Source organism: Anser anser (genome assembly GCF_964211835.1).
Source record: "Anser anser genome assembly, chromosome: 18".
NCBI classification, from domain to species: domain Eukaryota; kingdom Metazoa; phylum Chordata; class Aves; order Anseriformes; family Anatidae; genus Anser; species Anser anser.
The window spans coordinates 2,637,606-2,664,642 of NC_139739.1; the positions used below are offsets into that span (position 1 = coordinate 2,637,606).

The window sequence follows — 27,037 nt, forward strand, 5'->3', positions numbered from 1 at the left end:
CCAGAATGCAGCGCCGCTCGCCGCCGGGCCCCGCCCGCGGTTACATCCGGGCACCTGGCGGCTAAGGCGAGGAGGCGGGGCCGGGCGCCTCGCTGCTGAGGGAGGCTGCGTCGCGGCGAGGAGCTGCTGAGGGGAGCGGCGGCGGCCCGGGCGCACGGAGATGGCGGTGAGGGGCTGCTGGGCGCCGGGGAGCGGCGGAGGGAGCCGAAACGGGGGCTGCGGTGGGCCGGGAGGGGAGAGCAGTGCGGGATCGGGAGGGTGTGAGCGGGGGAGCCGTGTGCGCGGAGAGACAAAATGGCGCCCGGCGGCTCCCCGCCGCCATGATGGGCCGCGGGCAGGGGGGGGCCGCTCTCCCCCTTTGCTTCTCGCCCCGCTTCCAGAAGTTTCTGTCTCGTCTCTCAGGGGTTGGAGAGAAGCGGAGAGGTCCCGTGGCCTCAGTCTTGTCATTTCAAGGCTGGGAAAGGGGCGCTGGGGTTGTAGGAGAGGGCTCTTCCCCAGGGCGCAGGCTTCGAGGCAGCTGAGGGAAGGATCCGGCGGTTGGGCCGTGTTCGGTTCTCGTTGATGCAGGCCCCCCCTTTCCTCTTACTTTTCTTTGTGGTTGGTCACAGGCCCGCTATTTTTACCGTCTTGTTGAGGTTAGTGGTTAATTAGTTGCATCTGTGGCCCTTTTTATGGTTAACGTTGTTGGGAAACTTCTCTGCTGGAGTTATCTTTGCTCAGAGTCCAAAAAGAATCACCACCCTTCGTACACGGGCTGAGGGTTTAGTTTTGTTCCTGATTAAAAATTGTTGGGCTTCACATAAGGATGATGCAGAAGTCGTTCTCTAAAACTGATGCAAATAATTTTTTTTCAAAAGTTGCATAATTCTCTCGAGTGTGCAGAAGAACTAGTCTCTTAACATGGTAAAGCTTTTTTATGTGGACTTTTAAGTAGCTTTTGGTGTTGAATCTGCTATTGTAAATCCTTGTTTTGAAACTTGACCAGTAGCATAACAGAACTTTTGGAGAAAACTTACTCTCTTCATGGAAAGGATGGTTTCTCAGTTTACATAATTCTTTAAGAATAGGCTTTTTTTTCTGTAAAAAAGGCTTGAAGACTAATTATGGACTTTTTGCTTTATATCTAAATTGCAAGCGTTATCTTTGAGGTTCTTCTGCAGTACTAGGTGAGATGTAAATCCTGAGTCCATGGCCAATCCACCAGTAATTTAAGAACTGAAAATAGTTTCACTGAAGTCTGTCAGAGTTTTCTTGCTTTCTAAGGCTGAGAGAGCACAAGGGCATTAATGAACAGCAGTGTGTACGGGTAATGGGACTAGGAAGATGTGGCAGTGTCCTCAATTCAGTTGGTTACTACATTTAACTTAGAGAGTTAGCTGGTATTTTCCTTATCCTGCTTAAGTAACTTCAAAATTTTGTTTAATATAGATCTCAAAGTTTCTTTGAAATTTCTATGAGCTGAGTCTTTTGGAAACCTTAGATTAAAAAGAGGAGGGACTGAGCAGAAGGGGAAGAAATGTAGAGAAGCATCTGATAGATGAGGAATGCTGAGGATTGTGATGGCTAAGATCAGAAATCAGGGAGTTGGTTCCTGCTGTTTCAGGATAGTGGGTGGAGTATTAGTATTCAGAATGGTCACTGAGACAGTAGTTAAAGTTATGCTGCAGATGCAGTCTGAAGTGTTTAGTGCTCCAGATGTTGATCTGGTTTGAACTAGATATGGCATGCTATGTGAAACAAGAGGTAAAGATCTGCTTTCTCTCTAACTTCTAGAGATTCTGTTACGTTCTAAAGGATGTACAGATAAATCTCTGTACATTTGCAAATTAATAAAGAATTGGGCAGACTGAACGGTAGTAGCTGAAATATAAATCTATAGATTTGTATTTGTAATGTGCTGTAGCGTGTTACTAAGAAAATACCATTAATGCGCTTGTTTTAACCACAATGATCAAGAGATCTAATCTAGTACTCATAGTATCTGTTGTGGTTTAAGAAAAATCAGCTGCCTTATTTTCAAAGTAATAAAAAAGTAATGAAAACTGGGGTTCAAAGTGTATTTTTACTGAAAGCTCATGGAAAAAAAGTAAAGCACATTCTAACGTAATGAGAGAGCAAAATGTTTGCTGTATATTAGTTCTGTAATAAGGTTTTGAAAAATCAGTCTGTATGCAGTTACACAGTTTGCTGCAAGTCTGTCCAGCTCTTGCCTAACTAATAATGGGATGGCTACTCACAGGCTTGTCTTCATAGAAAACAACTTTAAGTGTGTCATCCAAGGAAGTACTAAGTAAATAATTATTTATTGTTTTGAAATCTGAAGTTTTTGATTCTTAATCGTTCTGTTTTCATGTGTAGGGCAGTGATACAGAACGAGAGGCAGTAGCCCCAGAAAAGTCCTCTCCAGAAAGAGAAAAGAAAAAGGAACAATCAGATGCCTCTAGTTCTCCCAGAACATCAAAGCATCATTATTCAAGATCCCGCTCACGGTCAAGGGAAAGAAGACGGAAATCAGGTATGGTCTTCATATAAGCAAAGATACTTAATAAAGTTCTGTTTGTTTTTTTTTTTTACTTTGATATAATTAAATTGTATATGCTTGTAGAACTGAAATGTCTTTAAAGCTGTTTCATAGACAACTCCAGTAACTTGATAAAACGGGAAAAAAGTAGGATGCAAAATCAAAATAAGTAGCTTTAAATACATTATATTTAAACTTCTTTTCAATTTAAATGTTAGAAATGTTAAGGACTTACATTATTAGTCTTCAGAGGATCTGATGGGGAGGCTAATAATAAAAATAGTTCCAGGAAAAAACAAACATACTACTCTCTTTATTTTAATTAGGTTTGGTTAGTAAGAGATACTTTTGCATGGTTTGTAACAAAAACAAAGCTAACTGTCTGAAAAAGTACAATGTGACTCGAATATGGCAAACTTATTTTTTGCTGTCAGAGCTTAAACAAATGCAAAGAATGAATTGTTCACGGTTAGAGTTCATGTTCTGCAGTATGTATTCAAATAATACCATTTGTGTTTTAAGTCTCTGTTCTTGGCTTTGTGTAGTGGAATAACTAAAAGAAACTGAAAGATCAGTCAGCTAATCTCCCCTTTCGCTTAGTAAGTGATAATAAATATCTTCTTCTCCAGATGCTGAAGGAAGAAAACACAGAAGCCGGAGCAGAAGCAAAGAGGTAATTAACACTTTGTAGTGATTAGGTAATTGTACAATACAGCTTTAAAAGTACCTTGTAGTAATGCACATATGTGTAAACCTATGTAAATGACTTTTATGGTAAGTACAAGAAATTGGAAACTCTAAGCTTAAAAATGGATATGGAGATCCTTTCATAGTGAAGCATGATTGCAGCCATCATGTTGACAAGGTAATAGTTTTATAGAAAATCGCTTTCAGAAACTAGTAACTTAATTTATTTTTAATTTCTTTCTATTTTTTTTGTGGAAACAGCCAAGTGAAAGGATTCATATGGAGAAGTAGAATGGTGTTCTTGATGACTTTCACAGAGCTTCCATTAACCAAAAGCCTTTGGTGGCTTTAATCCTGGCCAATGTTCAGGACTTCCAATACATATCAATCTACTTAAATACATTAAAAACAATTACCCACCTGACTGAGCTCTGTCTATTGCATCTATTAATTGTAAAGACTGTCATAGCTTGACAAACAAGCTAGGTCAGCTGGAAACATGACAGTAGCAGCAAAATTTCAGAAGGCTGTCTTTCTTTTTTTTCATTATATATATATATATATATATATAAATAAGGCAGTGGAAGAGACAGCATCAGTAATGTTTTGGAAATAACTGGCTTACACACCAGAGAAGAGATGAAATGAACAATCCAGGAACATGAAAATAGAAAGGAAGCTTAAGCCATGTGGGGCAATAGCAGGCTGGGTCAGATGAGGGACTTCTAACTTTAACCTGGGTCAGGAACTTTTTCCCCGATTCCAATGGAAGCTCTGGTTTTTTTCTTTTAAAAAAAAAAAGGAAAGGAAAAGGAAAAATAATCTAGGAGAATTTTTGTGAAATTGAATATATTGTTTAGCTCACATGATAACATTTCTATAATAAATCATACTCAGCGTGCTAATGCGCGAAGAGACTGAACTGAAGACGCTGCAGACTCAGATAGCAAAATTATAAGCCTACTTCATGATAAGGTAACTATTAGTCATTCAAACTCATATTTCCCTTAAAAGTATCTTAAATCCGTTATGGGATATAATGGTGTTTATTACTAAGTGTGTGCCTGGAAGACTGATTAAAAAAAAAAAAGTCGTTTTCATGTTCAGAAAAAAAAATTCCTTGCTTAAAATTGTCCAGTGTTCTTACCATTCTGTTACATCTAATTGTAATGTATTTAGCATTTTCTAAATTTCACTGTGAGCATATTATGAACTGTCCCATGGTAGATTTACTGTTTTTGTTAATTTGCAAGGTCAAGATCATTTTCTGTAGACTAAATACTGAATATCGATAATTCTTCTTAATATATATATATATATCAGAACAGCTACTTATATAAATGCATTTTTAAAATTAATGTACAAGTAATTTCTTAAACTATTCAACTGTGTTTTTATGTACCAAGTAATTCTTGAAGGAGTTAAAATACTGTAAAAGCAGGAAGAAGTATCTTAACACATCACAAATATACGTGAATTATAGTTGAATATATTTAGAACCTGGTATACATTAATAAGGAGTTAAAAATGTTTGGATAAGTGGGTATAAGCTAGTTACAGCATCTCCTCCTGACGTGTTTGTTTTGACACAGGGTTATGGACAGATTTTAAGAGTATTTAACATAAAATAGATTCAGATAAGCAAAAAAAATGAAGAACTGAGTTTTAGTCTAAAATGGTTATATCATAAAATTTTGACTTGAAGCAAAATATTGTTAAGTATAGGACTTAAGCAGGCTATGCTAGAAAGAGTACAAAATAAACTGGATATATTAAGAAAAGGTGTTGATGTCATGACTTAGTCTCTAAGGAAAACACTGGCAAAAATCAGGCCTGTCCTTGCTAAGTATTTTTAGCATTGCAGCTATAAAAAGGAATCTTTTTTTAAGAGACACTGCAGGAAGAAATTGCGGTATGGTGGAGCAGCAAATCTTTAATTTAAATCTACTGTGGGAGGTACTGGAGTAATGCATGTTGGTTTTATATACTAAAAATGGGATCAACCATAGAACTTCCTATTTTGCTTTTTACAAACTGTTGGAAGTTACTGACTGAAGAGAGTTTTGCTCTAAAAAACAATTATCTAGTGATGCATAGAGGAGTATTTTAGTTCCAAAAGCAAAATAGTGTATGTCTGCAACTGTATGAATGGATTTTAATGATTCTTTCTACATGGTAGACTTAGACAAATACTTAAATGTTAACTAGAAATGTGATTGTGTATATATGTATATCCGTAAGTTGTCAGATAGGCACATACTATGTGTTTGGAATTTAGGACAAAAACTGAGAATGACAGTTTGTTTTTGTTATAATGCTGTGAACTCTCATGGAAGCTGTGTAAAGATACCTTGATGGGTGTTTTCAAAACTCCTTTAGACAGTGGGGAGGAGGGAAAATGGGGATAAATGATAGCGTGCATTTGCAACATTGGGTAGATGGTGGCATTAGGTAAAGTAGCCCATCACTCTTGATTGAGTCACACTCCTAAGGTTACTAATGTTGCATCACAACTTATCATTTTTTATCTTCTGATACCCATACTAACTCTCTTTGTTGCACTATTTTCCTGAAAGAACCAACTTCTTCTTAAAACAGGCAAGAAGACACGAATCCAAAGAGAAGTCCTCCAAGAAGCACAAATCTGAAGACCACAATGACAAAGAACATTCTTCTGACAAGGGCAGAGATAGCCTAAACTCATCTGAAAATGGTGAGGATAGACATAAACGGAAAGAGAGAAAATCGTCAAGGGGGAGGAGTCATTCAAGATCCAGGTCTCGTGAAAGGTAAATTGTTTTATACGATTATTTTTTCTTAAAAAAAAAAAAACACACACATTCACAAAAACAGTGTTTAGAATTTGGGTTGACTTTGATGTACAACTGAATTTTGTTGCTGACCTAATTTAACTCTGAAGTATCAGTTTATATTGTATGTTCCAGATTTGATTGGATAGTGCATTTGCTACTTGCTTTTTCTAGATTACTTCTGAGTAAAGCTACTAAGTATCTCTAAGTTTTTTGTATAGGTGATGTCGATGCTAGCCCAAGTTTATAACTTACAAACAGATTGTAGAAAATTTATCAATGGAGCATATGATATGTTCCCTACTGGCATTGAAAGTGCAGGTGTGCACTTCAGTGAACAAATAAAAATAGCTGTGTTGATCAGTATGATAGTTTACTTAAACTCTGCCTAAGTCACGTATCAGTGGTGGCTGATGGTAGTGTTTCATTCCTATCTCATTTCATCTCCTAGTTCTAAGCTCTTTCAGGCATGAACTTTTCCAAGTGATATTTGCAGTCCACCCTACCTTGCCTGATGCATTTTGGCCTGTGGTGACAAACTTGAATGTAAGTCCGTAACTAAAATCTGAATTTAAACATGAGGAATTTGGGACCTCTGTTTCAGACGTCATCGTAGTAGAAGTCGTGATAGGAAAAAATCCCGATCTCGCAGCAGAGAGAGAAAGCGCCGTGTAAGATCTCGTTCAAGATCACGATCTAGACACAGACATAGAAGTAGAAGCAGAAGCAGAACTAGGAGTAGAAGCAGGTAAGTGTTAACGTGTACGTACGCGTAGTGGTGATGGTTGAATAGTCTGTGGGGTGCTGTTGTATAAAGGAATGCTGGGTTCGGCCAGTTAACGCCTATTCAGTATAACTTTTTTTTGTCCCCTTAACTGTATTAACACAGTGTGTTAAGTGCTGGGTAGTGCATCTGTTGATGGAAACAGTTGTGCTAGACAGGTTACGTGTCTGAGGTTCTCAGCTTTTCACAGCATGTTTTCATGTTAGCAATTAGAAAAGCTTAATCGGTTACTTTGAGGGTATTGTCTAATACTGCTACTTTAAAAAAGCTGGCTGATAATTTAGAAGGAAAGTAGATAATGTTTCGAGTGGTATGATTACCACAGTTCAAGCTCTTTGGGCTTCTTGTGTCAGAGCTGAATTTACCATCTTAAATTAGGGATATTTATGTAGGAAAAAAACCCAATAAGATGCAACTGACATTTTCATGTATTCTATGCGAGAGTAGTATGATTAGCAGAGACTATCTGTTTTTATGTTTATATCATAAAAGGAAAGTGGACCTTCTGAACAGAGCATTTGCTAAATCTGATCTGTTCAACGTTCTGTTCAAATATTTGTTTAAATATTTCTACCACAAGTGTTGTAGCGCTGAGATGAACTGAATCAGATGGACAACTTTTGATCTGTGTACTACTCTTTGTTAGTCATTACCAGCTTTCATGTTGAGCTTTACAAAAAAGAATATTACTACTTTTTCTCACTATTTTGGGTGCTTCCATTTGTTCCTCAGACTTAAATTCCAGAAGCGCAGGTTGAAACTATCCGGGTGAACAAATGCTAGCTTATTGTGTGTGTGTGTCTGACGGAGTTGAGAACAGTGCCTCACCTGGAATATACTGGAGTTGAGGTTTTCCTCCCTGCACAGGAGTTAATGTTTTCCAGCCGATGATTCATTCAGTGTTTTGTTGTGGAGTTCTCAGTCTAATTGCATGTGTCAGTCTATTTGCATGTGTCACATTCTTAATGTCCTGGAGGATTTTCTGAATGAGTAGGTTGAAATATGATATAATGACTGCATTTGGGGACAGCTGTGTATTTTTCCACCCTGCTCGTCTAAAGTAACAACAAGTAGTTAGGATGCAAATTGATGTCCCTTCAAAGCTCCCAAGAAAGTGTTGTCAGTGTTCAGTTCATTTAGTAATATTTTTCACTAGCATATTTTAAATTGCATATTTGAATGGTGAAGATATTGGGTATGACTACTCAATATTACAGTGGACCATTGGAGACTTAAGAATGTAACGCTACAGCATCACTTGAGAAACTGTTAAGAAGACTTATGTTTCTGAAGAACATGTTGAATTACATGGTTTGTGTCGATTTATTTTGGCATGCGCTTTCTACCAAACTTTCAGCTGGGGTGAGTAGAGCTGGGTCTTCAATTGGTATACACACGTTATTTGTGCTTACTGCTGCTTAAGCCACCTTTTAGTGTGGTGTGTAAGGTTCCAGTTTCCCATTGTTCACAGGTATTATAAATTACGTGCATTTAAAGTTCTTAAAAAGTCACTTTGAACACTTTGTGTAATGGCTCCATGAAAACTTCCCGTCTCAGAACTTTTTTTTCCCTTTTTTTTTAACTTCTGCAGTAGAATTCAAATAACCTGAAACAGAACAGCAGTTGTGGGAAGCAGTAGTAAGGGATAGTCGTAGCTTAAGAATTTAACTGTGATAGATAGACTGCAAGAATTCATTTCTTTTAAGTATTGTTTGTTTCTCAGATGCTAGGGAAGGGAGAGTAAATAAGGCATGAGTCTTTAACAGTAGCTAGCTAGAACAGTTAATCATTTCTGGGCTCAGGTGAAGCTGTTGGAAAGATAATTATGATGCAGACTTCAAGAAAAGCTCTTCACAAGCCAGATAAGCAAGATGTGAAAACCTAACTTGTTAAAACTAATAAATTCCCCCTAGTTATGAAATGCAGTTTTGCTGTGTTGCAGTTCACAGGCTATGACAGTAGTGTTTGTAAACAGTAGAGCTTGACCTTCTCACGGTGAATTTTGCATAACCTCAAACTCACGTTACCAAGTGATCTGTCCTCGCTAGCATTTAAAGTAATCTTCTTGTTCTGTGAGCACATACACCCTTTCTTCTGTTGCGTTGCTCTGATTAAATGAAAGATGGAAAACATGACACCATCTGCTTATTTCAAATGAAAATACTTGAATACAAAAGCTCAAATATTTATTTCCTTGATGTTTACCAGTGCAATAAAGCATCAGACCAAAGACAAGACCAAACTACAATAGTCAGCACGGCAAAAATGAAGGTATCTTTGAAACATGCATTACATCTTATCTCAGGAATGCAGATCTGTCACTTCCCAGTGCCTGAATCTGCATCTTGCCATCTTCTATTAAAAGATAAGTCTTGACTCCTTTGTATTCTACCAGATTTGTCATGTAAACAAGAACCTGTTTTGTGACTTCAGGCTGCATTTCATGATGTTTGTGGATGCTGCACAAATTGCAAACAGAAGAAACTGAATAGTTGAATGCCATTTAAAGTGGCTGTACTCAAGTTAGTCATTACCTCAGATGGTTCAGAACATTTAAGTATCAAATTGCAGAAACATCAAATGTGCATCGTAACTTATTGTTGATGGCAAATCTGGTGATTCTCTTGTAATTCAAGCTTTGTTGGAAATTTCTAGAATTGATGACTTTGTTCAAAACATGAACCAGAGGCTTAAATAAGGATAAATCTTTATTTCTTGTAAAGTAGTTATTAATCATCCTGGCAAAGAAAAATAACTGCTAATGGTAGTTTGTATATTTTTAGCAGCTGCTGCTTAAAATAAACTAGATTTATATCCTATAACAGCAACTTATACTTGGGAGGAGAGGTTACTAAATGATAGATGCACTGGATGTTTTGGTGTCGTGATTAAAAATAAGTTTAAGCTGGATTATTTTCAGTTTGTCAGCCTTCAGATAATGCATGCATCACAGTCCTCTGCACAGGTACTGTCCTTCAGAGCTTTTTTTTTTTTAAGTGTATAAATAAGCTCTCCCATCTAGTTTGATATCCTCCCTCAAAAAGTAGTGCAGAGAACATTTAGTGACAAGTATAGAGAGGAGGAGAACAGTAATTTCCCTGAGTAGTATTCCAGTTTTTGACTTGGGCCTATTCACAATGCTGATTCCTAACATAATAATAGTGCTGTTAAGTCTTAATTGTTTTAAAGCCTTCTTGAGCCTTTATCTATTTTAGTTTTCTTGCAGTTGACACACCAGAAGTTACATGACAATTTTGCTTGTCAGGAGTTGGAATGAAAAATCTTACACTAAGTAAAAGGGTAAATGAATACCCAGAATTACATGTTGTTAGATCTTGCAGTTGGAAACACTCAGTTTTAACTCTGCTTTGTTACAATGCAAGCGTGACTGTTACACTCTTCTAGTATAATCTCTGTGAAAGCTGTTTTTGAGAGCTCTGCAAATTAATCTTTCTACAGTTCTTGAGAGACATAATTGAATACTTTATGTAATGTTAAGATTTGTATATATACGTTCATTGTTCTAGTAAATGTCTTAAATTTGGTTACAGAGAGCGCAAGAAAAGAATTGAAAAGCCCCGAAGGTTCAGCAGGAGTCATAGCCGGAGTCCAAGTCCACCACCTTTTCGGGGACGAAATACAGCTATGGATGCACAGGAAGCATTAGCCAGAAGGTCAGAAATTGTTATGATTTTAATGAAATGTAGTATAAATATGCTGCTGCTGATGACTTTTGCATGTCTAAATACTTCTATACTCATGTATTTATTTCTAGGTTGGAGAGAGCAAAGAAATTGCAAGAACAGAGAGAGAAAGAAATGGTTGAAAAACAGAAGCAACAGGAAATGGCTGCAGGTAACTTATGATTATTATATTAAATCCTGAAGAATAACATGGGCGGAACATAATGCAGGCTTACGTGCTGAGCGCAGCGTGACTTTCCTTTGGTTAATTGTTAAATTGGTCCACCAAGAATGACAAGTAGAAATAGGAAATAAAGGGAGTGGGGATCAGACAGAAAGGGGGGAGGGGGGGGGAAAACTAGGGTTTCTTACTGTCTTACAGTATTGATGACTTGGTGTCAAAAATGTTGTATGTTAGGCTGGTAAACAATTTTGTGATGTCCATTGGACCCTTCCTGTATGTGTCATTGAGCAAAAATTTGAAAGCTGTTACCAGTTCAGGGGTATTTGGAAGCATGAGGTACATTATTTTGACTTTCATTAAAACTCTTTGAGAACTGTTTATTAAAATATAAACATGGCATTTATAAATTATCATGCATGTCTTATTTTCATCTTATTGCTAATGAAGGGAAGTATTTGTCTTTGGAAAAAAAAAGTGTGAATTCACTGTCTGATAGCAAGTTACCGTTCTGTTCTTTAGCAGCTGCAGCCACGGGAGGTTCTGTTATTAATGTTGCTGCTCTTCTGGCATCGGGAACACAAGTAACTCCTCAAATAGCAATGGCAGCTCAAATGGCAGCACTACAAGCAAAAGCACTAGCAGAGACTGGAATAGCTGTGCCTAGCTATTATAACCCAGCAGCAGTGAATCCCATGAAATTTGCTGAACAAGAGAAAAAGCGGAAGATGCTTTGGCAAGGCAAAAAGGAAGGGGTAAGGTCTTACTTTCATAAAAACTTGTTTGGAAACATCTTACCAGTAGTTCAGGAATGCTTATTAACATTATTTTCAGTTAAAATGCTTTCATACGAGTTTACCCTATTAAATACATCCAGGGTAAAACTGGGGAATTGAAGGCCTGTGTTCTGACAAGGTTCCCAAACTTGATGAAAATAAGTGCATCTGTCCAAGAAAAGATTATACCTCATTTTGAAACCTGTGGTTAAGCAGACTTTCCTCACAAAAAGTTTCTTTGGGGATGCTCTTCTTTGTTTGCTATTATATTGTGATATTAACAGAGTATGTTAAAAGGTGATGTTTGTTTTCATCTTGTGCAGGATAAATCACAGTCTGCAGAAATATGGGAAAAATTAAATTTTGGAAACAAGGACCAAAACGTCAAGTTCAGAAAACTGATGGGCATTAAGGTAAAGAGTTACGAATATATAATTAAACTTATTAATTGTAGGATATCAGGTATATCCTTACTTATTAAGGTACTCTCTAAGTTAACCTATTCGTATGTGGTTATAAATAAATACTTACAGTATTGCTTATTAAAGTTTACAAGCAACATCTAAATTAAATTCAAGTCTTAGAATTCAGTCATGTTTCTTGAATCTGTTCAGATCTGTGACAACAGTGGTAATTGTAACCAGTTCAATATTCATAATGGGATGTTCGTATTTTGTAGCTATCTCTGTATAGATAGTTGAATGGAGATTTTTATTTTGAAGGAGTTAGAAAAAGGAATTTAGTGAAGGAATCTACATGTTTCTTTGTCACTGAGAGCAAAAGCTACGCTGGAATGTTACAGCAGTAAAATCAGATGCTCGAATTCTTATGCTTTTGAAAACAAAATTACTAAGAGTTTAGGACAGCTGTAGCGTATGAAAAGCACTTCTACAAAGCTAATGTTTATTTTCTTCTATCTGGTTTCTAGAGTGAGGATGAAGCTGGCTGTAGTTCAGTTGATGAAGAGAGTTACAAAACGCTGAAACAACAGGAAGAGGTTTTCAGAAATCTAGATGCGCAGTATGAAATGGCAAGATCACAGACGCATACGCAAAGAGGAATGGGATTGGGGTTTACATCTTCAATGCGAGGAATGGATGCAGTTTGAAAACAAGCAATTTTAAAGTTTGGGACTTTGGAAGGTTCTTGTTCAAATGTTGGGTCCTTGTTCACCAAAAAGCTAGCATTCTAGCTTGCATGGGTGTTGCATTGACTTTAATTTATTGATAAATACAATTTTTTTTGTAAATATCAGATCAGTGATACTGGTGTTAGTGTTGTAATCAGGTTATACCCACTTCCATTAAACTTGACAGAACTTTAGAAGGACAGTATTTTTTAGTTAAAGTTCTACTTTTCAAACCGAGCAGCAGATGGGATGAACTCATACATGGATATTTCGTGTCCACTGTCTTGTGTACTTTTGTACTTTAACCTTGTACAGTTATTTTCAATTCTTGAAACATGAAAGAAACATTGTGTAGATGTTATTTAGCAGTCCAGGCCAATAGGCACATAATCCAGCAAAAAAAACCTGGTTAATAATAAAGAAGTTTTTTCTCTAAGGTCTTATTTTATGTTAATTAGTTGTCTTTTGGCCGAATTCTAAGGAACCTATAGGTAAGAGATGTCAGAAAAGTTAGGAGAGGTCAGAAATAGAGCATTTGTTCTGCTTTGCCTGTTTTGAAGTACACTTTTCTTAAGGAGATTAGTGATACGGATCACAAACCTGGTGATTAATGCTGAACTGATTTTTTTCTGTTCTCTGTTAGTTTGGTACTACTTTCCTCTTGGTAAAGAGAAGGGACAAAAAAACACTGGTGAGAAAGCCAAGGTGCTGGAGCCCTTTTCCTAATACTTTATGTACTGCTCAGGGTACTTGAAAGTACTGGGAAGTGTTAATTTTTTTAAAATACTTTATATAAATTTTTTTTGTGTTACGTAAATGCGTGTTGTAAGAATGCCTCAATCTGAGCAAGTTAGATATGCAAGGCATGGTCCAGGGCAGGATGTGTTTCTGCGCCCTGCTCCTGCACTCTTTTCTCTACACACCTTCCACATAGTCACCCCTTTTAAAAAAAAAAAAAAAAAAAAGGGTTCGGGGTAGGAAAGCAGGGCCGAAAGAAGGGTTCAACACCTCGTTCCAGGTGGCGGAGTCCCCATTTTGGGGAAACCCGCCCTGCGGAGAACTACAGCTTCAAGCGTGCACTGCGCCGCGGGAACGCAAAGTGAGGGGAGACTACATCTCCCAGTAGGCAAAGCGCTCCGGGCTGGGCGCTGTGGCGGCGGGCTGGCGCCGTTGCATGCCGGGAGTTGTAGTCGTCCGGCCCCGCGCTAGGGCGGCTCCCCCTGCCCTTTGCCCATCGCTCCCGCCAAGCCCCGCCCTTCCTGCTGCGGCTCAAGATGGCGGCTGAGGTGGATTTCGGCGACCGCGAGCTGTTCGAGCAGCTCGATGGAGAGGACGGGCCGCCGCCGCCTCGCCTCAGCCCGGAGGAGGAGGAAGAGGAGGAGGAGGGACCTGGCGGGGCTCTGGCCGAGCTGCGAGAGCGGCTGCAGGGCTGTGAGGAGACGGTGCGGCGGCTCCGGGCGGAGAATATCCTGACGGGAGCGGCTGGGCCTGCTCCGGGCCGGGGCTCTGCGCCTCCCGAAGGGCGCCGAGGAGGGAGTTCTCACCCGAGTTTTCTGTGGAGTTTTTTCTGATTTTTACCCTCAGGATTCTCAGCTCTATACCAGCGGCACTTTCCTTGGCAAAGGAGGTAGTTTTGTTCTGGGATGGCTGTTAAAGCACTTAGTGCTGGACTCCTTCCTGCTTTTCTAGAGAAAACAGTCGTACGTTCACCTTGAAAATCCATTTTTAACCTAGTTAGAAATAATATGAAACCGTTAATTTGTGACTATTTCCTTAAAGGGTTCTTAGGATAGGTCACATAGCTAGCAGGTATGCAGGATAGCAGGTAGGAATCTGAGGTGCTTTCTTCATACTCATTTTATTAGTTATTCATAGTTGTTCATGTAGTTATTTATTTTCTATTTATGAGTGTATTTTACTGTTGACTCTGGTCATGAGTATAGGTATTTTAAAAACAGAACGGTAATCTGACAATTCAGGCATAGTGTCTGTAATGAATTCTTTGGGTTGACACAGCTAGACCATTTTTTTCTTAATTTTCCAAAATTAACTCTATCCTAGCCGAAACCAGGACACCGAATATTTTCTTGCATTTGCATTTTATGATGTTTTTTTTTTCAGCAACAGGTGGATTTGTAAATAATCCTCTGTGCAGTGAGATGAAAGATTTGTTGTTCTGTGGGTTTTTTGTTAGGTGTTTTGTTTAACTCTGCAGTAAATTAAGGTGTGGTTGTGTCTTGTGAAGAAAGTAGTGTTCCTTAACAAGAAATTAACATCAGGAACTTAAAAGGAAGCTGAACATTCTGACTCGTCCCAGGTATGTTAATGCTGACTTGCAGTGCTTTGTATGACTTGTATACGTTTGCAGTAGTGCTACTCAGACAAACTATTACCTGTCACAGAGCTAACAATGTGTTTTGCAAAATCTCCTGGAAACCTTGTGCCTGTGTCCCCCTCTCTGCTCAGACACTGGGCTTCTAAAATGCTGTTGTCATCCCTGAAAAGTCCTTCAGACTCTAGTATCAAAAACTTAGTCTGTAGTGCTGTAACTTTTTCTATGCGTGCCATTATGATCTGTCTGTTTATAAAACTGATGTGGCCTTTAGGGAAACAGGTTTTTGTAGAGTTTAGCAGTAAGGACAAGTACACTAAAACAGTAAAATAAGAGTATTATTTTGTTGTTTACAAAGCAGTGCCTGGTCATTAAATGACACTGTGGGATGGATCTTGCAGCAGTCTACTCCATATTGCTACATGCTGTTAGAAGAAAATTTCTGTAGTTTAGCACTCTGTCTTGTTTTTTTTCCAACCTCACAACAAGTAGCATGATTTGCTTGGAGTAGGAGGAGGATTTTTGTTTATGAAAACAGAAACTTATTAAAATAATAGAACTTGCATTAGCCAAACATTCCTCTGTGTACGGAATACAGAGTATTTGTTATAATAGGATAGAGAACTTTTCCAGTAAAGCTAATACAGTAACCATTATTTTTTATCTGTTCCGTTCTTCTAGTGGAATTTCAGTGGACAGCTCTAAACTCGATGGACCTCTGTTGCAGATTTTATTTATGAACAATGTCATTTCTAAGTAAGTACTTTTACCTTTTAAAGAAGTCCTGACAGGAAGCCACATTTGTTTTTTGTTTGGGTATATTAGTGTTTGCCCAAAGGATGTGTGTCATATTCAGTAACATAAACCTGGTAAGCTTGCAGGGAAGAAAAGATAACAATATGACGAGGTCTACTGCTTTTACTAGCAATGTGTGTAGCATGAAATGAAGTGTGACTTCCAGGAGCTTGAAGTGAGTCTGAATAACAATTTGAATGTCATGAGTGTTGTTGGTAAATACAGCAAATTAACTTTTCCTGCCTGTGTATTCATTTTTTTTATTTTTTCCACACTAACATAAGGATGTGCTTCCTAATAGGTTATTGCATTTGTGTTGATGGCATTTAGCAGTATGGGAGAGATCACTGCTCCTATTCTAAATTCTCAAGAAGTCGTAAATGGCAGGTTCTTGAAAAAGATATCTGGTATATGTTTCTGCCTTGCTTATTTCTTCACCTTTTTATAATTCTTCACTCTGTCGCAGGCAGTATCATCAAGAAATTGAAGATTTTGTTTTTAACTTGGTTCAGAAGTATGAAGAGCAACAAAGAGGTGAACAAGAAAAAACACACTTCAATGTTAAACCACAGGTACTGTAAAGCTCAAATTATGACTAGGCATTCCTTCTGTTACGCCTTTATAGTGGTAGCAGTGTAAAAGTTCAAAATTGCAATATTAAGTAGCTGAATTCTAGATGTTTTTTTCTACATAGTTGCAAATCAGGTAACCATCAAATAAGTGCAGTAGATCTTCCAAAAAAAAAAAAACAACAACTTTCTGTCTATAAAAAAAACTTCCTTAAAGTCGTTTGCATTGAAATTTGTGTATAAGCTTGGTGATAAGTTGGTTCAAATAACTGAGAAACGTTCTTGAGGTACAAGCTAAGCGTGTACTCTTCTGATAATGTTTGGCCCAGCTTCATCTTCTTTTTCTTTTTTTTTTTTAATCTCAGAAGCTAAGAGAAAGATACAAAGAAATGATTTGTATGGTATTTTGGACTGTGGAAAGCATTATCGTTAACATAAATATTTCTATCCTACTATTTAACTAATGTGTCATGAAAAAATAGTAGCTGTACTCCACCTTCTGTGCCTATTATATACTTGATTAATTTAGGAGCTCTTCTCTTACTGTTATTTCTAATTAATTGTTTTCATTTTTTTACTTTTTATGTCAGCCCTCCAGTGTTCTTTTGGAAGAGGACTATAAAACAGCAAGCTCTAATTCTGTTAAAAAAATTAAGGAAGCTTTTAGTGTAAGTTTTTGACTATATACTCTTCAATGGTAGGTCTTCATTCTACATACTTAATATACACTGACATTAAATAAGATCTCATCATTAAATTCCATTTATCTATTTAATAATGGTTAAGTTCACCATGTTTTGGCCATATCAGTGGAAAAAAATGCTGATTTGTACAGAGGTGGGTGTGTATTATTTGTAAATTCTTACAGAGCGGGTGAAAAAGCTGGAAGAATTTCAAGTGGTGTAAATTTTTAGAAATGCTACCAATAATCTGACCTAAATACTGACACCATTCTGACAATTTTCTGAATTTTTTTCTACAGGTTGTAGGAAGTGTTCTGTATTTTACCAATTTTTGTCTCGATAAACTGGGACAGCCTTTATTAAATGAGAATCCACAGCTGACAGAAGGATGGGAAATACCTAAGTATCCTGTTTCCTAAAACAAGGGGTTTTTCTGTTTATCAAAGCCAAAGAATGCCAGTTGGTAAATTGAATTCAAATTCGCTTCAGTACATTGCTATCTAAACTATATCAGTTGTTAGAGATGAAAAAGTTTAATGAAGAATTAGTGGATTATTTTTTTCTCAAAATATATATGTATTTTGATATGATTGGCTCGCAGATTTTTAGAAGACTTATGTGTGGGAAGAGTGAATGCTATATCTCTGTAAATACATAATGTGAATTTAGAACTTTCCTGGGCCGGCCTGCAATCAGGTTTGGAATGAAAGCTGATTCCAGATATGAATAAGCATTTTCCCTCTATAGGAGAAGAAAAGGGCTCAGCCAACTTGAATATTCTCTAAGGTGATTTTTGCCAAACTTGGGAACTGGGGGAAAGTCTTTGAAATAAAATTTAATTATGTAATGCTCTTAACTTGCATCCATTTTAAAGTTGGTTCTCTGCTGTGTACAAGAGCTAATATTTAAACGGTGTGATTGAAGGAAATACTGGAGAAAATATTTTTTTTATTGTAGTCAAATGACAAAATGTAATTGATTAAAAATGAGGAAATAGCTTGTTCAAGTAATCTCATCTCCCCAGTTTCCCAATATTGCTTCCTCTCCCAAAAGTGTCAGGAGAGGAGACAGTTTCACCGTTCATTTCTGCAATCAAGAATTGGAATAAAGGTCACTTGCTAGTGTTAAAAAATTATTTGTACCTGAACAAAAATTGGAAATTTATAAGCCAGCTAACCTGGGTTTTCTTGTGCCTACCTTTGACTGTGTATGCACTGCGCTATAATTTTACGTTCGGAAAGCTGCCTCTGTTGTAATGCATTAGGACAATCCTACTCCAAGTGGTACTTGTACCATCTCCCAACCTCCAAATCAAGGAAATAAGTACCTAATGGGAATTTCTCCTAAAATGCAAAGTTAAGCTTGGCTAAACTCTCATATCTGCCAGCTTTGCTTTGGTGTTACTTCTTAAATGTACTTACTGTATCTTTCTCGAGAACTCCCGCAGGCATTGAGTCTAAATACTGAGTTACATGGTGTATCAGGTACCATGGTTCTAAATAATGGAAGTATTAATTAATGTCAGTTTGATTAGTACCTAGCATCTGCTTTTTTTTTTTTTTAAAACAAGTGTTAGAGTCTGGAAACTGCCATGCCTCTGAACTTCAGTGAACCTCCTAAGTCTTTTCCATGCTGGTTCACTTGGGAGCCTCTTCTCTCCTCATGATTTTCTAGACAAATAGGCAGAGCAGCTGATAAATTGCAGTCAAAAAGCAAACACAAGTAGCATATGACATGACCTGTCTACATGTAGTTGAGAAGTTATATTTTTGAGACTCTACTAAAATGTATTACTAATAAGATTGATGTAAAGTATATCAAAATCATTAGTGTGATACTTTTGCCTATAAACAAAAGGATTCTAGTTTTAGCAAGTGCTAATAAGGAACAGAATAGGTTGTTGGATAGAAACTGGTTAGTAGAAAACAATATGAGCCCATCTTAAAAGTGGATATAACTTTATAGTTTATACTTCTAAATTATTGACTTTAAGCATCCATCTGTAACTTAATCCAGAAGAGTCAGTATTCTATGCAAAGCAATACTAGGTTACCATTGATACTTTAAATGAGATTGAAATTTTGCTTCATCCAGTAGCAGTTCCTTATTGAAATCTAAAGATATCATCAAGTTTTCAGCCAGATTCTCTCCCTAGATGGACAAGAAATACAAGTAAAACCAAAAAGGTTTGTATTATTCTTAAATATAAAGTTTTGAGCTGAAAAGTTCAGATGTATACTGTTTGTTCCCATATATGATAAACCATTGAACATACTTGAGCAATGAATTTAAGTAAACCAGTGCTGAGCTTTGCAGTCAGTGGGTATCTGTGGTTTACTGCCTTTATTTAGGAAGGGCCTGTAATGGATGTGCAAAAACTTTCCAAAGTTGTTTGTGGTCTATTCTTCTGTTGCTTGACTCTTTAGCGATTGCTTTGTCATCCTTGCACTGGTGTACTATTGTTGTTCCTACTATGTTGTAGAACAATTTCCCCATCTGACTCTAGTTTATAGGCTATGAAGACAGAGGGATCCTAAGAGTTGATTGCATAGCTTTTGTGGGAGGATAAGAAGTAAAGTTAACTGACTTTCCACTTGAAAGCTTGTGTGGTCTTTGTAGCACCTGAAGTCATTGATTTCAGCTGCAACAAGAACCATACAAGCTTTCATCAGGAATTTCAAAGACAAAGGGGAATGTTGACTTCAACTGTGTTTGGTTTAGAAATGCTACCACCTGAAGGGAAGGCAGATTGAAGGGTTGTTCTTGTGATACGGAATAGTGATAAAATACTTGAATCGTTGTAGAATGTTTGTGTTCAAATACTATGTAAAGATGAAGCAGAAGGCGTGCTTCACAGGGAGGGCAGGTGTCACTTTGGATGCTCATTCTTGTGTCACCCTTTCATCTCTGCTTCTGGTTCCCATCCTAATTTGGTAAAACAAAGGTTCAGTAAAAAGTCTTTCTCTAAAATCTTAGAGATTGGGATCTTCCCTCCTATAACATTGGAAAATATTTTCCATGGTATGAATTTACAAGGAAAATTAATCTTGAAGGCAGTTGAAATTCCATTTCAGGTTTTCAGTGCACAGTTTCACAATATGTGTAACTTGTTCAAACTGTGGACCAGGATGTTCCAAAGTAGTAGTCATGCTCTTCTGTTTGTTTCTACAATGCTGATTCTTGGTTTTGTAAAAACTGTCAGACCTTTGATGATACCAGAATGAAAAGAGAAATGCAGGTATTGCTGTACCACAATAGTATTAAGTTCAGTGGTTCCTTACCTGTATTCTAGACTTAAAATTATTGTTTTAACATCCTCTTTCCTTCTTCTGGACATATCATCAGCTTTAGTATGTATGTTTTGGTTTGCTTAAATAGTGCAAATAAATGCAGTGTTTACATACTTAATCAGAAGCAGAAGACCATCAGTGAGTTATATCTGTAATATAATGAAAGGAAAAGCTTTTTTCATGATTAGGAGAGTAAACTGCTGGGTCACGTAGCCCAGGAAGGTTATGCATTCTCCCTTCTTGAAGATTTTCAAGACCTGATTGGATAAAGCCTTTGTCAGCCTGGTCTGATCTCATAGCTGACCTAGCTTTGAGTAGGAACCTGGGTTGTAGACCTCCTGGGGTCCAACCTGAATTATTCTATTACTATTTTATTCCCTCTTAAAGGAATAAATCTCTATTAAATGGAATATAAAAACTTCATTTCTGCTTGGAAGTACTGCTTTTCTGCTATAATTTTAGTTTTTTCTTCTCCACACGCTGTCATGCATTATTTATTACAATGCTGTATTTCTGTTTTCTCAATTCTTGAGTTCTTCTTAGGACCACGAAACAAAATTCTGTTGCTCTCTTTTGAAGATTGATATTAAGCAGTCCATTTAAGAAAAGCAGAAGACAGCATATGAAATCAACAAGCAGTACTTTTTTTTTTTCTTTCAAAGTCTAAGACTAAAAATCCAATAAAAAAAGAATTAAGTGCATTTAACATTGAATAATGATCTGGGGGTTTAATAATTTCTTCTCCGTTTTTTAAGCAGGCCAAAACCGCACTGTTTCAATTGTGGCTCTGAAGAGCATCAAATGAAAGACTGTCCAAAGGTAAACTCTATATCAATATTTGAAAAGACTGCCTCTCTCCAAGAAATGTTTTGGTATAACTGTACCGTTAAAAAAAAATTAGATGCACTGGTCAGGATGTAGGAATAGTTATTCATCTCTTTTGAATAAATTATACTGTTCATACATCTAAGTTCTAACACACTAAATCAGAATGTAAGTTATTTTTCATAGCATAATGATTTGAATGTCTCCTTTTATCTAGGGACATTTTTCTGTTTGAACAGTCTTTCCTCCTGTTTGCCATTAGATTAAATGCAAATACTCCTTTCTTTTGTTTGTTACGTAGCTTTCATTACAACTGTTGATATAACTCAGCCATGTGGAGAAAAAAATAAGCTTATTGAGGGCAAGGAGTACCAGTTTTATGTTGGGTGAAAGGCAAACAAAAATTGTAAATTGTTCAAACCTAAACTTCCCAATTATATTATCTTTAAGCCACGAAATGCAGCTCGTATAAGTGAGAAGAGAAAGGAGTATATGGAAGCTTGTGGTGAAGCAAGCAATCAGAATTTTCAGCAGCGTTACCATGCAGAAGAAGTAGAAGAGAGGTTTGGAAAATTTAAACCAGGAGTCATTAGGTATCTCTTTTCCTTTCATTAACTGTTGCAATGCTTTTCTGAAATGACTTTTCTTCCTTTGGAATGTCAGATGTTACTCTCCAGAGTCCTATTTAACTGTGGGTATTTTGTTTGAATTTCTTCGCCCAATAAAATTTTATTCAACAAATTGCACATTTTTCAAATCATAACTCTTACCGCTAATTTAATAATCCTGACCTTTGCCATGACCTTTTCCCTGAGGTAGGGAGACAAATTCTACCCTTTGGCTATTCAAATTCCTTCTCACAAGGAGAATTGCAAGTACTCTAGGTTCCTGATAAACTAAAAATACATGTAAGAATCTGAACATTTTGAGTTTGGAGTGCCTCTTGCTCTCTTTTTCTCTCTATTCAAAATATTAAAAAAAAAAAAAAGTCATAATTTGGCCATAGCAGTCTCTACAGAAATCATCAATAAATTTAGAATTGCATTAAGTTCCACCCTTCCTGTCCTGATAGCTACAGTTAAGGCAGTGAACCAGATGTAATAAGTCAGGAGCTAAGTTTTCAGAGTAGCATCGCTTCTCATAGAACATTTAACCATATGAGAAATGGGCGTGTTACATGTTTTGTTTGACATTAGAGTTTTGTTTTTATTTCTGGGATTGACTGACAAAATAGTTTGAGCTAAATTATTTCAACTTGGTAATTCAAAATTCAACAGGATATGGACTTTCTTTTGTCAGAACTCAGTTATGGACTTCTTTTTTATTTTAAACTCAGTGGGGAACTTCAAGATGCGCTTGGTGTCACAGCTAAGAGTCTTCCTCCATTTATATATCGCATGCGGCAGCTGGGTTATCCACCAGGTTGGCTCAAAGAGGCTGAAATGGAGTACTCAGGACTTGCACTTTATGATGGTAAAGGTAAGGAATGTGCTTTGGGAATGCATTTTTCAATATGGGGGCTATATACTTGCTGCATTCCTTTCAGAAGACGAAGTGCCTTGTTTGTAAACCACCATCTTCCTTATGGAAGAGTGAAAAAGTTGTAAATCATTGTTTCTACAGTCATATAAAAAATACTCCACTTTCATCTAGTTGTGCTGTAGCAGTGAAACAGCTCCTTCTATAATGATTGAGTGGATGAAGAAATTTTGTCAATGTATTTTCACTCTTTAATCAACCCTTGATACAAGTCTAAGAAGCCTACCAGCAGGCAAAGAACATGTTTTTGAAAACCCAATTTACTGAGTAATTTACCAGGTTTTTATTAATGACCAACATTATGCCACATCTCGGAGAACAGTCCTGATGCCAGTTTCTGAGGCTAGTAATGTTAGATAAAGGTTAGTAATATTATGAATACCCAATCAGGTTTATGGGGTAGCTTCTCGCATGTATCTGATAGGTTTGGTCTCTGTTACTGCCTCTGTGGATTTCAAAGCCTTCTATTAATACTTGTATTCCAAAAAAAAAAAACAACCATGGGTTCTTAATCCTGTAGATTTCCTCAGTAACATTAATTAGCATCAATAATAATTGCACTTTGTTACAGATGATGGTGGAACAGAAGATGAAGGATCTCGTCAACCAAAACGTGTCACTTACGATGTCTCTAAGTTGATAAACTATCCAGGCTTTAATATCTCCACTCCAAGTGGGATCCCAGATGTAAGTGACTGTCCCCTGCTTTCTGAACAGTGTGCTGAGTAACAGTCATTGCAGTTAGTGCTTTGGTTTGCCAAAAGTTCCTATTTAAGTTCTATTTACCTCTGCTAAATGAGGTTTATGACAAGATGATGAATTTGTCTTGGCTTTTTAATGTCTTAGCATTTCTGTTAAGTTTTTCCTGTCATGTTCTTAGCCAATCATATGCAACATTCAGCCTTGTTTCTCTCTTCTATTGTTGTAGGAATGGCAGATATTTGGTTCCATTCCCATGCAGCCATCTCAACAGAAGGAGGTTTTTGCTAACTACCTGACTAATTTTCATGCGGTAAATATATTTTAATATTATTCATTTTAAAAAAAAAAAGTCTCGTATTTAGTGAGGCCAATGATTCTCTTTGTCTTCATTTAGACTTTCTTAGTGAAACTACCAGGTGTGAAATCCTGATACTTTTGTTAGTTTTACAGTAACACTGTAGTGATTTTTTTCACTACAGTGAACCAGTCAGATAGTCAGTATCTTGGCTTATCTGTTCTAATAAAAAAAAAAAGAGCTTCATGTTTAGAGTAAATTCAGTTTTTTCAGTGTTTATAGGCAGATCACAGTTGTGCAGTATTTTTAAAATGGTTGTGAGAAAAAGGAGCTGTAAACTTTTACAGCTTAAAAATGGTCTTAGTTCCAGACTTCCCTAATAAGAGAACTTACTTGCTGTAGACATGATATACAGTAATTTTAATATAGTGACTTGAGAAAACAAAACGTTTCCTTTGCCACGTAAACCTAAACAAAACTACAGTTCTGTTCAGTTGCATTAAATTTCTCAAACTTCAGTGTCTAGTTTACAAACTCAGTCAAATAATTGTAGAATTACAAAGTTGCTTTAAACCCATTCTTATAGCTGGACATATTACATTGCATAATCTAATTCTAATTTCTTCAATTTTCCTGGATAACTTCCTTTCAGCCAAGTCCAAAATCTAGCAATAAAAGGCCTGCATCTAAATCAAGTTCTCATCATTCAAAACGACTAAAAGAAGACAACCTGGAAGTAACAGTAGCTGACATGGACCTAGATTCTGGTATAGTAATTCTGCTTTTTTTTCTTCCCTAGTTTCAATTTTTATTTTCAAAGTAACTTCCCTGAATTGAAATGTTAGCATTGATAACGAGAAATCAATGTTCTAGTATTTTTATGGTGATGTTTAAGGTAACAGCTAACATATGCTAGCAGTGTCCTACTATTGTTGCATTTGGGCCTTTCAAGAATGAGCGTTTTCTTTTGCTGTGATTGTCACATCTTCTATCACCAACCAGGAGATTTCAAATGTGCTCAAAGAAATTTGAATGTTGAATTACCAATTTTGGTCTCTCTATTTCTGGTGTATCCCAAAGAAAGTTCTGTTCTAAAGACCTCCAAATCATAAAATATTTGGATGAAATACTGTAGGAAGTTTCAAACTCACTTCTTAAAAAAAAAAAAAAAAAGTCAAATTCAAAGGAGGACTTGGTGTTGTTTTAATGTTAGAATAAGTAGAGAAACTCCTAGCTTTGCTTTTGGATTTCCTATGAATGAGGGAGGGTACTTCAGTGTGTTTTAAGTTTGGGAAAGAGTTTGTTGAATGAATTCAAGAGGCTTTTTATGTTTTGTTGTTTTTTTCCTTGAATGGCTGGGAGTTAAAATACCAAAACAGGTAGTTTCAGTGGATGTTCAAACCTTCAAAAAGTTTATTCTGTCTCAGCTGAAAACCAGATATGAGATTATATTACTGTGCTAGTTATTCAGAGTATTGGCACACTTGAATCTTGCCCTAGTCAGGTTTCAGATTCTAATAGCTGTTTTTAATCTGTTTACAGATGTGGAAGCGTCTCAAAGATCTCAAGCTCATAACAGTTTTGAGTTCCAACCTCCACTGCCACCTGGACCTCCACTGATTTCAACTCCTCCTCCTTTACCACAAGGCACGCCTCCACTTACTCCACAGAGTCTTACACCAACTCAACCTCCAACACCCACCCACCCTCCTCTTCCTAAGACTACTCCACCATTGAATCCTTCCAGTGATGTTGTTCCTCAACCAAAAATAGTGGATTCAACCATGGATGAAGACACTTTAACCTTGGAAGAGCTAGAGGAACAGCAGCGATTAATTTGGGCAGCACTAGAGCAGGCAGAAAGCACAAACAGTGACTCTGATATCCCTGTTGATACACCTTTAACTGGAAATTCTGTTACCTCGTCACCATCTAGGAACGAAATAGATCTTGTTGCAGAAGTAAGATCATCTGAAAAGATAGTTACAGTGGAAACTAAGCTTTCCAGTATCAGCGAACAGGTATCAGAAAATGAACATTCTTTAACCGGTCCTAATCCAGAAGGTAATTTACTTAATTTAAAGGAAATTCCTGATAATTCAGACTCTGAAGGCATGCTGGATAACACCGTACCTGCTCCCAACTGTGAAGTTAACAATGGAGAAAATACAGGTGGTAATAAGGTGGTGACAAGCACTGAATCATCGGCAAAAAACTCAAGTCCTGTTCCTGATATGAGCAAGTTTGCTGTAGGTATAACACCATTTGAATTTGAAAATATGGCGGAATCAACAGGTGTGTATCTTCGAATAAGAAGTGTGTTAAAGAACTCCCCAAGAAACCAGCAAAAGAAAAAGACTTGATTTTAACTGGTCTTCCTTTGTTTCATTATGTCCAAATTCCTGCACCCTTTTCTCTACTCCTTGAGTTTTACAAACTCAGATAACCTTCCTCATCCTTTTTTAGGAAGGAGAATATCTTAACAAATACAGCTCTGCCCCGTTCTTCCTTGAAACTGAAGTTAATGCAGGACTTCCGCCTTGAGCAGGTCCAATGCGACCAGAAAATACACAAGAATTTTCCCAAATTGCATCCTTCCACTAAGAAATAACAGGACTATAGATCTGTTAAGAACAATTTTCTTGCCAATACATGAAACTCTAAAAAGAGGAATTTGTTGTTTTGCTGTTCATTACTTTGGCTAAGAATTATATTGTCCTTGAGTTTCAGGTGGATTGGTGATTTTTTTTATATCTGTTCTTTGTATAATAATCTATACTTTATAGATTTTGCTAATTATCCTGTAGATAAGTTTAATATATTCAGAATGTTTTTAAGAAGTGCTAATGTTAAGATTTCCCACATCAAAATCTTGGAAATTGGATGAAAATGATCAGGGATTACCAGCATTATCTTCACCATTTCAAGTATTTTTATAAGTTTTTATTTATGTGGGTCGGTTTTAATTACCACTGTATCTTTTGTAACATCCTTCTTCATGTAAACTTGCTGTACATACGTGTTCATTTTTATGTACAGAGGTTTAATAAATGAGGTTTTATAAAGATTTTTTTAATTGGAGTCCTAAACCATTAAACTGCTGACTTTTGGAAATGAGCTGATCAAGACAATTAGGAAAAAGAAGCTGATTAAAATGAGGGTGGATGGCGTTGATTATTTTAGGAAAGGTCACTTCTGTTGGGTTCAAGTTTTTATAAACAAGAAGCTGTTAAAATGATTTTAGCTACTTAAAATAGAACTTGCACATACCACTCAGTTCTCATTATCTGAAGAACCTCTGAAAGGACAAAGCTTAAAAGTGTTATAATTCTGCTTATTAATTGTTTTAATGGTTTTTTTTCCTCTTTCTTTCAACTGTCTGCAAAGCGACTTATAGGTGGAATGGCTGTACATTTGCATTGCCAGCAGAGGGAGT

At 36.9% G+C, this 27,037-nt stretch overlaps 2 protein-coding genes across 7 annotated transcripts; both read left to right on the top strand.

Annotated features, from left to right (window-relative positions):
* Positions 1–29: 29 nt before the first annotated feature.
* On the top strand, positions 30–13,007 carry RSRC2 (arginine and serine rich coiled-coil 2). 5 transcript variants are annotated; one of them, XM_083804241.1, is made up of 11 exons: positions 53–166; positions 2,359–2,515; positions 3,151–3,194; positions 4,106–4,183; positions 5,785–5,997; positions 6,623–6,766; positions 10,354–10,476; positions 10,578–10,657; positions 11,189–11,421; positions 11,766–11,855; positions 12,371–13,007. In XM_083804241.1, exons 4-11 carry the CDS (start codon positions 4,176–4,178, stop codon positions 12,548–12,550), a joined length of 1,071 nt encoding a protein of 356 aa, XP_083660367.1. In that variant the 5' UTR covers positions 53–166; positions 2,359–2,515; positions 3,151–3,194; positions 4,106–4,175; the 3' UTR covers positions 12,551–13,007. The 5 variants fall into 5 exon arrangements, with proteins under 5 accessions (XP_083660365.1, XP_083660366.1, XP_083660363.1 ...); XM_083804239.1 differs by lacking the exon at positions 4,106–4,183 and having other exon boundaries at positions 30–166; XM_083804240.1 differs by lacking the exon at positions 4,106–4,183 and having other exon boundaries at positions 30–166; positions 11,192–11,421.
* Positions 13,008–13,162: 155 nt separating this feature from the next.
* Positions 13,163–26,677, top strand: ZCCHC8 (zinc finger CCHC-type containing 8). 2 transcript variants are annotated; one of them, XM_083804202.1, is made up of 14 exons: positions 13,163–14,035; positions 14,846–14,888; positions 15,585–15,659; positions 16,165–16,270; positions 16,858–16,935; positions 17,250–17,353; positions 19,071–19,136; positions 20,996–21,059; positions 21,516–21,658; positions 22,402–22,544; positions 23,176–23,291; positions 23,533–23,616; positions 24,254–24,368; positions 25,144–26,677. In XM_083804202.1, exons 1-14 carry the CDS (start codon positions 13,846–13,848, stop codon positions 25,962–25,964), a joined length of 2,148 nt encoding a protein of 715 aa, XP_083660328.1. In that variant the 5' UTR covers positions 13,163–13,845; the 3' UTR covers positions 25,965–26,677. The 2 variants fall into 2 exon arrangements, with proteins under 2 accessions (XP_083660328.1, XP_083660329.1); XM_083804203.1 differs by having other exon boundaries at positions 20,999–21,059.
* Positions 26,678–27,037: the final 360 nt, after the last annotated feature.

Bases quoted from the DNA above. Each gene is read 5' to 3' on its own strand.
- ZCCHC8 (XM_083804202.1), top strand. From the start codon at position 13,846: ATGGCGGCTGAGGTGGATTTCGGCGACCGCGAGCTGTTCGAGCAGCTC. The intron at 14,889-15,584 runs GTATGTTAATGC...CCGTTCTTCTAG, and splicing joins AACATTCTGACTCGTCCCAG to TGGAATTTCAGTGGACAGCT. The intron at 23,617-24,253 runs GTAAATATATTT...ACTTCCTTTCAG, and splicing joins ACCTGACTAATTTTCATGCG to CCAAGTCCAAAATCTAGCAA.
- RSRC2 (XM_083804237.1), top strand. The intron at 5,998-6,622 runs GTAAATTGTTTT...CCTCTGTTTCAG, and splicing joins AGATCCAGGTCTCGTGAAAG to ACGTCATCGTAGTAGAAGTC. The intron at 11,856-12,370 runs GTAAAGAGTTAC...TCTGGTTTCTAG, and splicing joins GAAAACTGATGGGCATTAAG to AGTGAGGATGAAGCTGGCTG.